Source organism: Dromiciops gliroides, chromosome 6 (assembly GCF_019393635.1).
Source record: "Dromiciops gliroides isolate mDroGli1 chromosome 6, mDroGli1.pri, whole genome shotgun sequence".
NCBI classification, from domain to species: Eukaryota; Metazoa; Chordata; class Mammalia; order Microbiotheria; family Microbiotheriidae; genus Dromiciops; species Dromiciops gliroides.
Window position 1 is genome coordinate 234,450,934 of NC_057866.1, and position 18,797 is coordinate 234,469,730.

An 18,797-nucleotide genomic window follows, 5' to 3' on the forward strand; every position below is an offset into this window, starting at 1 on the left:
GACTATTTTGAGCATTGGGCATTTTATATGAGGACTTTTGTTCCTTTTCCCAGGTACAATATTTGCATATGGACAGACTGCTTCAGGAAAAACCTATACAATGATGGGTTCAGCAGATGGTTTGGGTGTAATACCTAAAGCAATTAATGATATTTTCAAAAAGATTAAGGAGGTAAGTTACTTAGCTAAATTAGCAATAGATTAAGCATGTATGTTGTGCTAAGAGGATAATAATCACTCTTTACTGAACAGAAAAACTGTATCATAGTTTATTTCACTTATAGCTGTCTAATTGTCAATGCTGACCCAGAGCACAAAGAACATAGATAAACATTTTTCTTTTCTTCCTTGTTCTTTCATATCTATCTACTTTACTTCAGGCCCTATCACTACCTGGAAAAAAAAAGGCATAATAAACTTCTCAGTAATAAAAGTACACTTGAATTTCTAATTTCCCTCTGGTGACCATTAATCAGCTATAAAAGAGCTAAATGTCAGGCAACAAAAACAGACCCAGAAGATGAGGAAACTGAGGCAAACTGGGCGAAGTGACTTGCCATGGGGCTCAGAGCTAGTGTCTGAGGCCGGATTTGAACTCAGGTACTCCTGACTCCAGGGCCGGTGCTCTATCCACTGCACCACCTAGCCGTCCCAGACTCCATTTGTCAAATCATGGTATAATTGCAAACATAGATTGGTTACAGATACAAGAGGAGCAAAAATTAACAAAGGCATTCCATGAGAATCAACTGGCTTTCTGGAATTTACAATAAAGAGTATTATATATCTTACTATTTTTGAATTGTGTGCTACATTTATATCAGTAAAATTTATAATAAGTTTCTATTTGTGTGTGTGTGTTTTTTTTTTTTTTTGGAGAGGCAGGTGTTAAACATTTACCAGCACACCACTAGAAGGAGTCATCAGCATTAGAGAAAGCAGCAAATAGTCTTAGAGAGGATCCTGAGGCACTAAAAGGTTAAGTGATTTATCCAGGGTGTCACAGCCAGGATGTATCAAAGGTGGTTCTTGAACACATATCCCCATGATGCTGAGGATGGTTTTCCATCCACCATGCCATGCCTGCCTCAATAAATACAAAATTAAATACAAGGAATGAATTGGTAGGTGGGGACAGTGGCATATAATAGCTTTGTAATCTTGGCTAAGTCACTTCAGATGAATAAACCTGATTCCTCATCTGTATAATGGGAATGATAATACTTAAATTTCATGCCTCATAGAGATCAAATGAAATGTGAAAGCTCATTCATTATAAATGGTGAAGTCTGTTAACTAATAATTAAAACTCTGGGGCAGCTAGGTGGCACAGTGGATAAAGCACTGTCCCTGGATTCAGAAGGACCTGAGTTCAAAGTCAGCCTCAGACACTTGACACTTACTAGCTGTGTGACCCTGGGCAAGTCACTTAACCCCCATTGCCCCGCCAAAACAAAAACAAAAACTCCATGGGATATGGGTAATAACCTGGTTTTTTACAAGAGAAAGGCACATGCATCTGGTAACTCCTAATGCTAAGTTATTTTGCCCGACAGAGCTCTGGATATTTATGGGGAATAACAAAAAGGGAGGTCTCAGACACGCAATCCCCTCCCAAATGGGAGTGCCATGGAAGGAGGAAGGAAGCAGTAGGGAGGGGAAAGCACTTTCCCTCCCAAAGGGAAAGAGAAAAGGAAGGGGGAACATGAGTAAGTAGGATGGCAAAGGCAGCATTCTTTTTCCTGGGAACTGCTAGACTAGGAAGCTATAATGCTCTTCTTATCTAGAAGAGTGCTGGCTACAAAAACAATTTATCAGCCTGAGTTAGGCTGGCCAGAGCCAGGATTGTAGCAGACTTGGCTTCCAGGGCACTGAGAGTTTAATAGAGTTAAGTCACAAAAGATCACTGATAAGTTAGCTTCATCTCTCAAAGATAGGGCAACTCAAGAAAACAAGTTCAGGGAGCCCTTTAACAAGTGCTACACAAGGGGCAGCTAGGTAGCACAGTAGATAGAGCACCGACCTTGGATTCAGGAGGACCTGAGTTCAAATTCTGCCTCAGACACTTAACAATTACTAACTGTGTGACCCTAGGCAAGTCACTTAACCCCAATTGCCTCACCAAAAAAAAAGTGCTACACAAATTTATACCATAGAAATGATCATTGGCTGATTGTGTAGCCATTCGGTAGTTCACAAGTATATCTTCTTAGGGGTTTAATCCTAGAATTAATTTTACTCCCATTTAAATAAAATTATAAGTGTAATGTTTCTATAATATGTAAAAATTGTGAGCAAATAGCCCATATCCTTATAAATGCACATGAACAGTCAGTATTAGACTTTTACCTGGATGCTTTCTGATAACATTTTCTTAAATTTTTTTCCCTCTTCTAGATTCCTGAAAGAGAATTTCTATTACGTGTATCTTATATGGAAATTTATAATGAAACTGTAACAGATTTACTCTGTGACACCAGGAAAATGAAACCTTTAGAAATTCGGGAAGATTTCAATGTAAGTGACTTGCAGTTATGATTTTTCACCCATTAACATTCAACTTTATATGTCAATATCTTTTGTCCCTCTAAAAAAATCGCTTAAAAATTTATGAAATATGTGATGATTAAAACTGTGAGACATGGTATCTGGGTAATTTAATCATTTTATGAATACAGCCAGTGGGTTATTAAAATGGGGCCTATGGCCTCTCAGACCAAAGACCCCTTCATCGCAGTCATTTCTGGTTCATATACCTTTGCCACTGTAGGAGGTCTATCACACAGCAATCAAATCTAATTGGCTAGCATCATTTGGAGGTAGTTTATATTAAAATGCAGTTGAGGGATACATGACTCTAGTAAAGATGACATCAGGAAGAAATGTAGAGCCCCCTTCCCTCCCCCACCCAAGTTGACACAATGGTTCCCACCTAGAACTGGTTCATTCAAGCCAAATCTCATCAGTAAAGTCCTTCAGCTTATCTAGACAAAAGAATCTGTCTCTACCTAATAAGGGTCCTTTTGGTAGCTTCCTTTGGGTTGGGAGTGAGGGGAGAAAGAGCTTGAGAAAAGGAGATCACTGGGTCTCCCAAATTATTGATTATTAATAATTATTTCTCACAAATACTCAAAGTTTTATTATTTGGTTGAAAGAACCTTGAGATGAGCACATCATATTTGGATTTATATAACTTGATATATTTGGTAAGGTTTGGATCATAGTGTGATAGTCAGCTAGGTGGTGGAGTGGATAAAACACCAGCCCTGGATTCAGGAGGACCTGAGTTCAAATCCAGCCTCAGACACTTGACATTTACTTGCTGACCCTGGACAAGTCACTTAACCCTCATTGCCCCGCAAAAGTAATAATAATAATAATAATAATTTCATCTTATTTATCCCGTCCCATCATTTTAGACTGCAACTGTCTATTTCATGAATTTAATATGGCTTCTGTAACCATGTGCCTCTCCTTTTACATTGGAGGATTTCAATATCACATCTCCCTAACCTCCCTATGATGTTAATTTTTGTTGTAGAGAAATGTGTATGTAGCTGATCTCACAGAAGAGGTGGTCTCCACACCAGAACTGGCTCTGCAGTGGATCAAGAAAGGCGAAAGTAAGATTTCTCGCTATATTTTTTTTAGAAATTTAAGGAAATTAATCTTTTTACAGTGTGGTGGGGTTTTTTATAAGTTCAGTGTCTTATACAACTTTTTAAATGAAATAACTTTAGTGCAGTATTCTGTGACTTCAGTACTTTGAGTTGAAATATGAATCATTTTTCAGGAAACAGGCACTATGGAAAAACAAAAATGAATCAGAGAAGTAGTCGTTCTCATACAATTTTCAAAATGGTAGGTAGTGCTTTCTCTTCTACTCTTTTTTTTTTTTAACTTTCCAGTTAAAAGTACATTGATTTTTCTACAAGTTGCCTTTTATACCTAGATATTGGAAAGCAGAGAAAAAGGTGACCCTTCTAACTGTGATGGAGCTGTCATGGTGTCTCATTTGGTAAGTCTTCCTTCCTAATGATACTTTTCTATCCAAGGCAGAACAGAATTCAGTTGTTTCTTTGACAATTCACTTCATTATAAGTGTGACCAAATTTTTTAAAATAAATAGCTTTGCACATGAACTTCTTGTGTCAGCGATGTTTGAATAATAGGTGGAATTTCCTAGAAAAATACTTGAGGAACATATTGGAATATAATTCCTTGATCTGCTTCCTTAAATATCAACATCCACATCAGCTGTGCCCTTGTGGCTTCATTCTGTTGTCTCTGAGTTCCCTTTTAAGTCACAAGTATGGTTAGGGAGCCGTGGCATCTTAAGCTCTTATCAGCAAACCCGTGAGACTGAATCAAGTGGTTTGCTAGCTCCTAAGAATGGAATTCAGAATAAGGTGAATAGGGTAGTGGAGGGAAACGAGGAACATTGGAAAGGAAAGTGGACGGATGCTAAAGGCAGATGTCACCTTCCCACCATTATCTTGCAGCTAGATCTGAGCCTGACCCCAAATCCAGGCTGTGGATACCCGAACTTGTTTCCAACCATCTTTCACAAACAACACAGTTGAGAAAAGTTGATCTTATCTATAACTTGAATATAAATTGCATTTAAAGAATAATTTGTAAGCACTTAGGGATTCCCACAAAAGACTGAACCATACTCCGTGAATATTCTTATGCAAAGATTTCACTACCATCTTTCTAATTACTTGGATTTATAGTCTAAATCATCCTTAACTCCCTAATCCTCACCCCATATTCAGTTAAATGCCAAATCTTGTCAATTCTACTTTGCCAACATCTCTGGATTTGGGATGATCCAAATTAGAGGCAGTGGATTGAGTGCTGGTCTTGGGCAAATTAAAATCCGGTTCTCAAACACAAGATGTGTATGACCTTGAGCAAGTCAGGATTTATTTATAAATGTATTTAATTCCCACTTATAAAGTGGTAAGCTTGAGGCTAAGGATCATTTCTTGTTCATCATTAGCAGTAGATGCTCAAATAGTTGGACTGAACTGAATTGGGCAGAAAGGTTGAGATTACCTAGCATAACCTCCCACCCAGTAGGAGGACTTATTTCTGAATCATCAATGACAGATGATCCAGCTCCTTTTTAAACCCTTTTTAGCAGTTCGTTACTTTACAGATCAGATGATTTTTGAAACTCTGTTTTCTCCAAGGCTAACTTCTCATCCTATATTAGTTTCTGTTCATTTTACTTGTCTGTTTCTTTCTCTTTTTTTTTAATCCCTTTCCTTAATTAAGCATGTGCTTCTCTACCCCCACTCCCCCTTTTGTTCCTTTATTCTTTCCCTAAGTGAAGAGGTATCTATCTACTACCATGGCTTCCATTATTATATTTATTATCTCTTTGCTAATGACTACCACATCTTTATCTAAAACCTACATAACTGCCACCTGAGGCATTCATCATCACCCACCTATATCACTGTAACATTCTCCTAGTTGGCTTCCTTGCTCCGGTCTCTTCTCTGTCCTTTCAATCCATCTCACATGCTATGGTCTGGCTAATGTTACTTAATTTTCAACAGACACAACAATCTCTGCTTGAGAATTTACAACAATAAGCTCTTCTGCTGGCTATAAAATTTGAAAACTATAACACTGTGGGTTTTTTATTGGATACCAGTTAGATGTGGAATGTATCTAGGTAAATGTCTACTTGTTACAAATACAACTTTAAAGACGTACTATTTGTGTGGATATTGCAGATACCTTATTTCGGATAAGCATATATTGGATATGCTTATTGTGTATCCGATGTATACATTGAATGCAGGCTGTGTGTCTGGTGTTGTGTTAGGCATATTAGTGTGGGTTCAAAGGAAAGATATGTATGTTTTGACCATTGGGAAAAGGGGAACCTGAGCCTTTGAGCCAGGAGACCCACCTCTGACCTCACCTGGACTTTATATGGCTTGTCTAGAAGAAAATAGGAGAGAGAGAGAAAGGAAGAGAGTTACACTGTAGAAATAAGTTAGTGAGGTGTCTTTTATTTTTCCATATTTAAAAGATGTTTAAATTTCCTCACAATTCACTTTATTTTATTTTACATTGAATTTGCAGAATCTGGTTGATCTTGCAGGCAGTGAAAGAGCCAGTCAGACAGGATCTGAAGGTAAAAAAAAAATTCCATGAAATATTTTTGTCCTGGTTTTTTAATCATTATTATTATTATGTTTCTTTCCAGTATGAACTTGCTCATGTTCTCTAAGGCAGTGGTGTCAAACTCAAATAGAAATGGAGGCCACTAAAGTGTACATAACTTTACATAAGGTCCCTATATGCCACATATTGACTTAGAAAATCACATGTAAACAGCATCCATGTTCTTAGGTGTTTTTATTTTGTTAAATATTTCCCAATTATATTTTAGTCTGGTTCAGACTGCATTTGGAAGCAATGAGGGCCACAGGTTTGACACCCCTGCTTTTAAGTTAGATGTTCTTCTGAGAGCCCTTCCCACATTCTTGACATTTATCTGGTTTCTTTCCTGTATAAATTCTTTTTATTGCTGTTTTTGGGGTGTCCTGTATGAATTCTGACAATAAAATGTGTTTTCTTCTGAAAGAGCTTATCACAAGTCTTTGAGAAGCCACTTGTCAGGGTCATCGTGATGCTACAACAAAGCATCAAAGTTGAACTTCCACAGCCTCCTACTCTGATGCCTTATTGTATCATGGTGGTGAGGGCTCTATATTTGAAAACACAAATCATGAGTTCTTGTAGGATCTACCAACATGGAAAGGTATAGTAGGAGGTTCCTGACCCCAGACTGAGTCTGCTCTCCGAGGACCTGGCTAACCATCAAGAGGCTTATTACTAGCAAATTGTCCATGGCAACCCATGAAACAAAAGGGGAAAAAATAGCCTTCAATCCTGTGCAGATTCCTTTATCTACTATGATGGTGGTGAGTGGTAGAAAGAAGCTAGGAATTATACTATTGTCAAACTGTCTATAAACATTAATGCTGGGGCAGCTAGGTGGCACAGTGGATAAAGCACTGACCCTGAATTCAGGAGGATCTGAGTTCAAATCCGGCCTCAGAAACTTAACAGCTGTGTGACCCTGGGCAAGTCACTTAATCCTCATTGCCCTGTGGAGGAAAAAAAAACATTAAATCTGTGAGTATTCATTCTCAAGATGGATCAATAAGGTGATAGACTGCTGGAGAAACTGCACCTCTTAATGTTGATGTTCTCAAAATAAATAAAAACAAAAGAAAGCTAAAACCAAATAGAAAAATAACTCATAGGTCATCCTTGAAAAGAAAAACAAAGGAGCTGGCAAAGTTGGTTTCATCTTATACCCAAGAGTGGTAAATATTTCATTAGATACTTGCTTATCTCATCTTGTAGGACTCATCTTGAACATGAGCAAAAAGACCTCCATGAAGATGATTACTACTTATGTAGCAACACTAATAAAGAAAAGAATAGTATCTAACATTTAAAGAGCAATTTAAGTTTTGCAAAGTACTATACAAATATTATCTGATTTGATCCGCACGACAACACTGAGAGGTGCTGTTATTGTCCCCATTTTACAACTGAGGGAAACTGAGGAAGCAAAGGTTAAGTGACTTGCCCAGAGTCACACAGCTAGTAAGTGTGTGAGACCATATTTGAGCTCACACTTTCCTGACATCAGGTCCAGTGCTCTCTACTGTGACACCCAGCTGTTTGATTAGGCACCAAAACATCTGATTGATATTCTTGCCAGTTAGAGAGATATGGCTACTGTTAGTCACCTCAGCATAAAATACAAACTTTTTTTGTGAAACAATTTGGTGGAAAGTGATAGAAGATTATGAGCAGCATTGCCTCATGGGACAGTCAAAAGCAGTGGAAAACTAGTCTCTGAAAAGCTTGGTGTACAACCCAATTGGGTTACATTAGCTTTTAAAAATTTTATAGAACAAAACTAGCCCAACTTTTTCATCAAGGTAAAAGTCAGTAAATAGGCTGGAGAAAATGAGCAAACAACAACAACAACAACAACAACAACAACAACAACAAAACATGAACTTGGAAAGTTACTGTGGTGACAGGGAAAATGAAAACAAACTCAGAAGAAGACAATAAAATCAAAGCAACTACATGCAAAGCCTTAAAGAAAAATGTGAATTGCTCAAAGGCCCAAAAACAGTTCCTGGAAGAGCTCAAAACAGATTTTTTTAAATCACATAAAAGAGGTAGAGGGAAAAAATAGGAAGACATGAAAGTGATGCAAGAAAATCATGAAAAGGGAGTCAATAGCTTGGTAAAAGAGGCACACAAAAAAATGCTGAAGAAAATAAAATCTTTTAAAAAACCAGAATTAGCCAACTGGAAAAGGAGATACAAAAGCCCATTGGAAAAAAATAATTCCTTAAAAATTAGAATTGGGCAAGTGGAAGCTAATGACTTCATGGATGAGACATCCAGAAACAATAAAACAAAGTCAAAAGAATGAAAACAGAAAAAAGAAGAAAATAGGAAATAACTCATTGGAAAAACAACAGACCTGGAAAATAGATCAAGGAGAAATAATCTAAGAATTATTGAACTACCAGAGAGCCATGATCAAGGAAAACTATCCTGATAGCCTAGAAACAGAGGACAAATTAGGCAATGAAAGAATCCACCAATCACCTCCTGAAAGATCCCAAAATGAATATTATAGCTAAATTCCACAGTTCTCAGGTCAAGGAGAAAATATTATAAGCGACTAGAAACAATTCAAATATCATGGAGCCAAGTTAGGATAACACAAGATTCGGCAGCTTCTACATTAAAGGATCAGAAGGCTTGGGATATGAAATTCCATAGGGCAAAGGAGCTAGGATTACAACCAAGAACAACCTACCCAGCAAGATTGAGTATAATCCTTCAAGGAAAAAAAAAATGGCTTTTCAGTGAAATAGAGGACTTTCAAGCATTCCTAATTAAAAGACTAGAGATGAATAAAAAATTGGACTTTTAAATACAAGACTCCAGCATAAAAAGGTAAACAGGAAAGATAAATCATAATTCAATAAGGTTAAACTGTTTACATTCCTACATGGGAAAATGATACTTGTAACTCCTAAGAACTCCATCATTATTAAGATAGGAGGAATATACACAGAGGACACAGATATGAGTTGATGATGGGATGATTTCCAAAAAAAACAGATTAAAGGGGAAGGAAAGATGCACTGGAAGAAGGGGGAAGGAAGAGGTAAAATGAGGTAAATTAACTCACATTAAAGGGATAGAAGGAAAAGCTAACAATCCAAGTGAAATGTATGAATATTTACAAAAATACAAATTGCTCAGATTAACAGAAAAGAAAATAGAATACATAAATAAACCTATCTTAGAAAAAGAAATTGGACAACCAGGACCAGATGGATTCACAGGTGAATTCTACCAAATATTAAGAATAATTCATTCCAATACTATAAAAACTATTTAGGGGCCAGCTAGGTGTCACAGTGGATAAAGCACCAGCCCTGGATTCAGGAAGACCTGAGTTCAAATCTGGTCTCAGACACTTGACACACTTACTAGCTGTGTGACCCTGGGCAAGTCACTTAACCCTCATTGCCCTGCCCCCCCCCCAAAAAAAAACCATTTAGGAAAATAGGCAAAGAAGGAATCCTTCCAAATTCCTTTTACAACACAAATATGACATTGATACCCATACCAAGAAGAGCAAAAAAGAAAGTATATAGTTTTTATAGACCAATTTCCCTAATGAATATTGATGTAAAAATTTTAAATACAAGCAAGGAGATTACAGAAGTATATCACAAAGTTCATAAACTGTGACCAAGTGGGATTATACTAGGAATGCAGGGCTAATTTAATATTAGGAGAAGTATCAGCATAATTGACCATATCAGTAACAAAGCCACCAGAAATCTTATAATTATCTCAATAAATTCAGAAAAAGTTTTTGACAAAATACAATAGCATTCCTATTAAAACCACAAGAAACCATAGGAATAAATGGAGCTTTCCTTAAAATGATAAGTAATATCTATCTAAAACCATCAGCAAGTATTATCTGTAACAGGGATAAGCTAGACACCCTCCCCAATAAGATCAGGAGTGAAGCAAGGGTGCCCATTATCGGCACTGTCACTAATCAGAACAAATGTGGTTTCATGCCAAATTTGTAGGATTGTGCTAAGCCTTTCAATTCTAGGTTTCCAATAATTTGATAGATGCTTACTCAAATTTTACATTTGTCTTAACATGTACATATATATGTATTTTTTTCTAATTGCAGGTGTTCGACTCAAAGAAGGCTGCAATATTAATAGGAGCTTGTTTATATTGGGACAAGTGATCAAGAAGCTGAGCGATGGACAAGCTGGGTAAACATATCATTTCATATATACTTATAGATGTGTTGGCATCTGAATGGGATGTTAAGTAACATTTCAATACTACTCAAATGTAAAATATATTGTTTTTGCTTTATAAAGTCTTCATGACTCAATAAACTTAGTTTCTCATGTATATAACTGAACTTCATGCCCCACTTTATTAGGTTATACAGTAGTAGCAATGATTTTGGCCTACTCATGTTGCTTGTAGGATACTAATAAAAATAGAGATAACTTTCCTAGTTGCATGGCATGATATAATATTGTCAAAATAAAGATGGTTCCTTAAGCATAAATATTATATTGTTATATTAATGCTTAAGAAACAATCTTTATTTAATAAATGCTCTTTCATTGAACATTTAAATATTACTAATTCCCCCCCCCCCATTTTTCATCTCAAGAGGTTTCATAAACTATCGAGACAGCAAATTGACTCGGATTCTCCAGAATTCTTTGGGAGGAAATGCAAAAACACTTATTATCTGCACTATCACTCCTGTATCTCTTGATGAAACACTCAGTACTCTCCAGGTAAGTAGTTTTATTTTTTGTTTGTTTTTTTACTGGAGGTCATTTTCAGGAAAGGAAAGAATACCACAGTAAATATTTATTAAGCACCTACTCTGTGCCAGGCACTATGCTAAACCCTGAGTATACAAATACTAAAAAGAAGCCAAGGAAACAGAAGGCCACGGCTTCCTTGCCTAACAGTATTATATGTAGTAGGGAGGTTGAAGAGTATGACAACTGAAGGAAAAGGCATCTCTGACTGTTACAGTAGAGGTGGGGAGGGCAGTAGCAATGTTTCAGAGAGTTAAGGGGAGAGTATATGTTGAGGAATTGAAAGCTGTATTTTGGCTGAGAAACTGAAGTGGGAGTGGAAAGGAATAGAACCACAATGATGATAATGGAAGAGAATGTAAGGATCAAGTAATTCACTTGAGTGGTTCTATAGTTCTGTCACATGCAGGGTAAACATGAAGATGTGCCAGGATGCTACATATTTGTGACAGCACTTGGGAATGTTTATGGATGCAAAAAGGAAACTTGACTCGGATTATAGTATATCAGTAAAGATCATATTCAACATATATTTTTCACATTGATTGTCAAAAGCTATTGGCACTACCATGACATCTTGGGAAATTATCGTGGTAAATTCACTCCGTGTTGCTTATAAGCTGTTGGCACAAGAATGTGTTGCACAGCTCCTTCATGGAAACATAATAGGAGTGGGAAAGGATTTGGATTTGAGATGGAATTATTGGTTGTTAGCAGCTGATTAAATGTGCAGAGGAAAGGAAGTGTCAAAGATGATTCAGATTTAGATGAGAGGCAGCCAAGAAAATTAGAAGGGGCAGGTTCAGGAGAGAAATCATACATTCGATCATCACAATTGCTGAAGTCAAGTAACTTGGCATTTTGCTTTTCATAGATGTATCCCTCATGTGGATTGATTGATTGTTAGCTATGTCTGTTTGGGGTATGGTTGCTTGTTAGGCTCCTACTAATATTTAGAGTTTCCATATTTATATGCTGCAGTAATTCTTTCTAGGATGAGATTTGGCCTAGCATACTTTTATAGCAATAGAAGGATAGTTGTATGAAGGCCAGAGATGGAAATGGTTGTGGAAGTTTCCTGGGGTGCCCAAGTGAGGTAGAAACTTACTTCTGTCAATTACACCTTGTCATATCCATCCTGAAGTTAATATTTGACTTTCTAGACAATGCTTGGCAGCTGGTTCAGGTTTCAGTTTCAGGATCGGATTGATCAGGATCTATAATTACTGGTTCATTTTCCCCGTCCATTTAATTCAATAATTATAATAACGGTCTTTTCCCTTCAGTTTGCCAGTACTGCTAAATATATGAAGAATACACCTCATGTTAATGAGGTGTTGGATGATGAAGCTCTCTTGAAAAGATATCGGAAGGAAATAATAGATTTGAAAAAACAACTAGAGGAGGTATGTGTGTACCCTGTAGGGTAGTGGTGAACCAAGTGGTGATTTGTCCTAATACAGAAAGAAGCTTGATCCAGGATGAAAATAAGGAATTGCGTTTTTTAAAGGAGTCAATAAACTAAGTTTACAACAATGTTTACAACAAAAACAAGTTTACAACAAAAGTTCTATTACCTTTTAGTGATTTTTTTCTCCAAGATACGCAATTTGAAATTTTATTTTATTTTTCATTTGAAAATGGCCTACTTTCTCTGTATATACTTATATACGCTGATTTAAAGGCTTAATAGATAATATGGAATCATGCCAAGGAGATGGGTGGTAACTGTAAAAAATGTGCCCGAAATATTTGATATATCTTTTCACTTGACTCTGTTTTGTTTTGTATTTTAACCTCTTCCTCTCCTGTTAACAAAGTAGCATGAATATGTAGCATAAACACTAATTCCTGTTGTGTTTTATTTCATTAATATATTTAACATTCATTTATTTTAAAAGTGCTTAAGTGCCCACTGTGTAAAGATCACTGTTTTAAGTGCTTCTGAAGAAGTAGGAATAAGACATGATTACTGTCTTAATGGGGTTTATTGTCTAATGGGGGATAAAATGCCAACACAAATATCATTAATGTTGTAATCAGTAAATAATTAGTTTACAGTTGGTAAACAAAATATTGTTTGAGATCTCAGGGGAAGAGGCCCTATTCTGTAGTAGGGAGATTGAGGAATGCTTCTTGGAGGATGTTACTTGAAGCCCAAGGAGTCTTTTAGGAATAGGAAGTTATCCAATTTTGCTGGAGGCAATGGGGATGATAGTATAAAATAGTGAGTTAGGCTAATGTCAGATAGGTGAAGGGGCAGCTGCAGATAGAGTGCTGGGCCTGAAGTCAATCAGACTCATGTTCCTAAATTTAAATCCAGCCTCAGACACTTACTAGCAGTGTGACCCAAGGCAAGTCATTTAACCCTGCTTGCCTCAGTTCTTCATCTTTAAAAAATGATCTAGAGAGGGCAATGGCAAACCACTCTAGTATCTTTGCCAAAGAAAACCCCAACTGGGCTCATGGAGAATTGGATACAACCCAACAACAACAAAAGTAGGTGAAAAGGGTCAGAGCCAACAAAGATTTTTGAGCAGTCCACCAGTAAGTAAGCCTTTACTAAGTACTTACTTCAGTTACATTTCTCTGTTAATCAAAGCCATAAATAGGTTTATTACCATAAAAGATTATGCCCAAAATGGTATATGGAAGGATTAGAGGAGGAAAAGGTGAATCCTGGAAACATTGTAGGAAGCTCTTGTAGTAGACCAAGGAGGCATCTCCATAATGACATATCCAGATTAAGGCCCCTAGTACCTCTTGTGACTTTTCTGGGGAAGATCAATGGGGAGACAGAAGCAAGAATCCCATCAGACGAGAAGGCCTGGATGGGTTTGTATTGGCACTGCTGGAGAGAATATTCTTGTCAGTGAGGTCACAAATCTATTGATGTACATGTTGTCTAATGAATTGAACTGAACCCAAACAATTTGCAAACAACTTATGAGCCAACCATTGTGTAGTCTAACGTATCACTTAAGTGTAACGTATCAAGGGGCAGCATTCTGACAAGAATGCTACAAGTCCAGTTCACTAGACCTATACCTTGTTCTCAGCCATACATTATTCCTTTTAAAGTCATATATCAGCCCATGAATACATCTTTTGGCTCATCTGTGTGGGAAGCCACACAGATATATAGTACTAGCATGGCCCCAAAATTAGCCAGAAAACCCTTCAAAAACTTCCTAGTTATTATTCATTAAAATAGTTATACTAAAACTCACATCTGACAATCTGGTGTACTTTACTTATGACTGAGAACAGAGTTTAGTTCATATAATACCAAAATTCTGTTAAGAGATTCTTCCATGGTAGAGTGGTCCTAACCTTTCTTTCTTTGACCTTCTTTTGCACGGTCACTATGCTATAAAGAACCAGGCTGTTCTTTTGTATTCATCCTAATTATAGGCATTTGCTTCCATCTCCTGTACATATCTTTTCAAAATCTGAATTTGTAGATTGATTCTCACTCTAGCCACATATGGACTATGTCTTCCTTTATCCTGTTCATCAGTGTTATTTTTGTCTTAAAATTTTATTCTTGAAAATTTTCCATAGCTATTGATTACTGGTCTTCCCCATTGATCTTCCTGTGCTTTCCCTTTAAAAACACCACAATTATTATGCCTTTATTCCTATTGTTTCTGTTGTTTGTATCCTAGAAGTTCTCATTCATCAAAATTGCTTGATTTGTCTTGTCTCGTCTCTTTTTACTCAGACATGCTAAGTAATTATTAATTAATGACATTGAAATTTTGAGGGGGAAATTTTATATTTTTACCAAATTCTTTAAGAAATTATTAATAATGACTTTTTGTTGTATTTGAAGGACTAAAATGTGTAAAACATATTCTTGTAGTGTTTTTAGTTTGTATGTAAACTCTCATTCTTCTGGATTCTTAGTCTTTCAAATGTAGTTTTCTTGAAAATATAGTAATCAAAATTCAATAGACAACAAATCCATCTTTTAGGTTTCTTCAGAGACTCGTGTCCAAGCAATGGAGAAAGATCAATTAGCTCAACTTTTGGAAGAAAAAGACTTGCTTCAAAAAGTACAATATGACAAAATTCAGAATTTAACACAGATGTTGGTGACCTCTTCTTCCATCACATTACAGCAGGATCTAAAGGTAAATTTTAAATAATTATTGTATGTTATCATGTAATCTTTATGCAATGTTATCAGTATTACATATTGATATGTTTACATTATTTTTAGTGCAATTATATTGAGATGAACATGTTTTCCTAATATGGTTATAATATGACATGTTTTATATTAATATAATTATATGCTTTTGCTGATGTTAATGATTTTGATGTTTATATTATATGCTATATAATCATGTTTGTATTAAATATACAAACATGTTCACATATTTGTACAGATACTGTATATAAATAATATATAAATACATGTTATATAATAATCTATTACATATATTTCCCTATTTTTCATGTGAAATTTTCTTGGTTCACATAACACATCTATAGAATGTGTTCAAGAAGCTCAGGACATTGTTTCCTTTTTCTTTTTGTTCAGATTTGGGGATTTCAGGTACTTGTTTGTCATATGTCAGAGGCAGAACCTGGACACCCTCCCTCCAAAGCCAACCCTCTGTACTCTGCCAGAGTGTATATGTTAAACTAGCTCTAACCAGATTAAAATGTAATTGGGAAATGTTTAACAAAATAAACAAAAATATAGTACAACCTTGAAAATGTTCGTTTGTCCATTTCTAAGTCAACATGCTACCCACAGGGATCCATTTCTCTTTGAGTTGAACATCACTGATGATGTTAGAATCTCAGGTAAACCAACTCCCCCATGAATGAGTCAGATTAGTGGTGTAGCTTTGGAATATAAAGAGGTGAAATTTTTTGTCCCCAGTTTGTGTCAGAGCAGAGATTGGTAATGTTTTCTCCTAATGTGACACTGGGTTAATAAGAGGTGCTGATAGGACCTCTCCTTCTGTCATAGGTTTGTGTGGCACTTGGATAAAAATGACATTTTGCATGTCTCCTAAATACATTACCTTGTCCTCCCAACTTGTAGCCCTGCTCATGCCCAGAAGTGTTTTCCTACAATACACACAGGACATTTTAACCAATATATTGGAAATTTCTTGCCAGTTTTCTGGTACTACAAGCATAGCTAAGAATAATTCAAATTAATCCTGTTCTAATTGATATATCTTAAATAAGAATCATAAAATTATCTCAAAAATGTAGCTTAAATGGCATTTCCATTAAGTATAAAGAAAATAACTATTGTGAAAACTGGGGGGAAGCCTGTCTCATTTAGAATATTACTGTTGATTTTAAGGTACTGAGTTTTGCTTAGTGGGAATCACAATAATAAAATTGCTTATAAAAACTTGAAACCAATTTCCTTGTCCTGCATTTCATATGTGTTCTCTGTAGTCATTTTGCTTGTTTGCAATTTAGGCGAAAAAAAAACGAAGAGTTACTTGGTGCCCTGGCAAAATGAACAAAATGAAAGATATTGGCTATCTAGATGACTTTGATACAATGAAGACCGCTGTGGCCAGACCAGTCAAGCCTATTATACCTTCCATAGTAGAAACTGATGACTGTAAGTAATTCTGGTGATACAACTTTTATTGTACTCTCATTCTAATTATCTAAATGAGAATTGTTTCAAAAACATTCAAGTACATTACATCAGTTTGTTTCGATTAGTGTTATGTACTTCATTAACCAATATTGATTCGTGATGAGAATCATGATAGAATATCATCACATAACCTAAAGAACAAGTGAAATTTGCACATGAGAAGTAATTTCAAGAATAAATCTGGGTTCTAATCAAGTCTTTTCTCAGTATTGACAATATTATTGCCATTTGACGAGCAAAATAAGGCTTCATAAAGCCAAGTAGAATCAGTAAGGGTAGAGCTCCCTCTAGGCCCTGTCATTAACATATCCTAGCCATCTATGTTTGCCATCAACATCTACACATTTCAAATTAATAATAACTGATATGTACATTGTGCTTTCTGTTTTCTCATTTAATCTTCACAACCTTCCATATGGCAGGTATAGTTATCACCATTTTGCAGATGAGGAAACCCCTACAACAGCATCATGTACACACAAGAGTGTTTCATTATACTGAATGTTGAAACACAACTTGAAGTGAAATATATTAGTCAATAGATGTTCACGGAGAGGCAGTATAGTGGCAAATGTGATAGACTTGGAGGCCTGACGACTTCAGTCTGATACCAATGGCAGACATTTAATAGCTGTGTGACTCTTGTGTGTACATGATGCTGTTGTAGGGGTTTCAAAATTAATTTACCAGTATTATTTTCTATTACGTCAGTATACTCTGACGCCCCCAGAGATCCACCACTTCATGTTAAAACAGATTCTCAACCATTCCAGGTAATGGAGGAATTGAAAGGTAAATTTTAGGAGATGACCGTCAATATACAACTTATATCTAAGTCCAAAGTTTTAACATGATGATTTAAATTAAAAATTAAGCTACATATATTTTTAGATGTAGAAATCTTATGTTTAAATGATAAAAATGCTTAGCATAATAAAGTAACTCCACATTAAGAGCATAAGGCAACTGAAATTTGTCTTTTTCTCTATTTCAAAAGAGCCCAAATTGTTTAGCATAAAAACTCGAAACTAATCACCACCAAATGTTTTATCCCTTCCTTTCTGTTCATAGAAGGTTATAAGGAGAAGATACATTGCCTCGATACCAAACAAAATAAGATAATGGATGCACAGAAGGTGCATATAATTGACAACATTAATCGTTCAGTAGTTATCTTAGATGCCTTCTTGCCATCACATCACATAGAAGACGTTATCTACCTACTCTCACCTACTTTCCTTCCAAATCCAACCTCCCATATTCAACTGAAAGATTCTATTGAATTATTTCCCTAAGATGGGAGGTTGATTATGTCAGTGTTACAGTTGTAGGAGGCTCAGCTTAGCTTGTTACCTAAAGCTGTGATTATTGTATGTCCTATAACTGTGGGTCATTTTTGAAGGTGGTTTAGAAAAAGAAAGTATCAGAGATTGTTCATGTGTGGAATTTCTCCTTTCTCCCTCTAACTCTAGCTATCTGTTCAGAGTTTGATCTGTTCAGTAACACTCTTGAAACAATATCTGAAGCGGAGTGGAATCCGGCAACAAAGCTAAATCAGGTAACTTAAAGAGAATAGTAGAGAGCCCTTTATATGACTATGTGATCTTCTATTATTTCACAAGCATATTACTAGCATATAACTGCAAGAATAAATCTGGGTTCTAGTTAAGTCTTTGCTCAATATTGACAATATTGTTGCTATTTGACAACCAGAACAAAGCCACCCAAACCCAAGTATACATCAGTAAGGGTAGAACTGCCTCTAGCCCTGTCACCAATATATCCTACCTTAGTGCTTCCTTTTTGGTTTGCAAAGATCACGTGACGTACTAGTTGGGCTTCCTAATTATATCCCCTCTCCCTCCCCAAGGACTTTTACAAATTAAATCTGTTATCCCTGTTTGGCTTTTAAGTGTACCAGGACTTTGTCCTGCCAACCTCTGGCGGGATATTCAACTCTAGATCCAGAAATAGACTGTTATTTCCTGATCTATAAAACACTTTCTTGAGTATTCTATGCTATCAATGAACTTGGTGGAACTTAGTAAATAAAAGAAAATTCTTTAGTTTAACTTGTAGAAAGTTATTTTCTGGATTTTTGTTTTCTTTGAATTTATAAAATGTACCTATTCTGTCCCTCGGTAAATAATAATGATAATAATATTAATATATTGTTTTAAGGTTTGAAAAGT

The 18,797-nt window shown here is 36.0% G+C and overlaps 1 protein-coding gene across 1 annotated transcript in view; it reads left to right on the plus strand.

Moving 5' to 3' along the window:
- CENPE (centromere protein E) overlaps nucleotides 1-18,797 on the plus strand; it is an 88,811-nt gene that overhangs the window by 10,391 nt on the left and 59,623 nt on the right. The window contains exons 4-15 of the mRNA XM_043972729.1: nucleotides 54-172; nucleotides 2,398-2,517; nucleotides 3,542-3,623; nucleotides 3,794-3,861; nucleotides 3,953-4,018; nucleotides 6,106-6,157; nucleotides 10,298-10,385; nucleotides 10,802-10,931; nucleotides 12,248-12,367; nucleotides 14,939-15,097; nucleotides 16,416-16,563; nucleotides 18,078-18,163. Of these exons, the coding sequence (XP_043828664.1) occupies nucleotides 54-172; nucleotides 2,398-2,517; nucleotides 3,542-3,623; nucleotides 3,794-3,861; nucleotides 3,953-4,018; nucleotides 6,106-6,157; nucleotides 10,298-10,385; nucleotides 10,802-10,931; nucleotides 12,248-12,367; nucleotides 14,939-15,097; nucleotides 16,416-16,563; nucleotides 18,078-18,163 (1,238 nt within the window). The remainder of the gene's footprint in view (nucleotides 1-53; nucleotides 173-2,397; nucleotides 2,518-3,541; nucleotides 3,624-3,793; nucleotides 3,862-3,952; nucleotides 4,019-6,105; nucleotides 6,158-10,297; nucleotides 10,386-10,801; nucleotides 10,932-12,247; nucleotides 12,368-14,938; nucleotides 15,098-16,415; nucleotides 16,564-18,077; nucleotides 18,164-18,797) is intronic.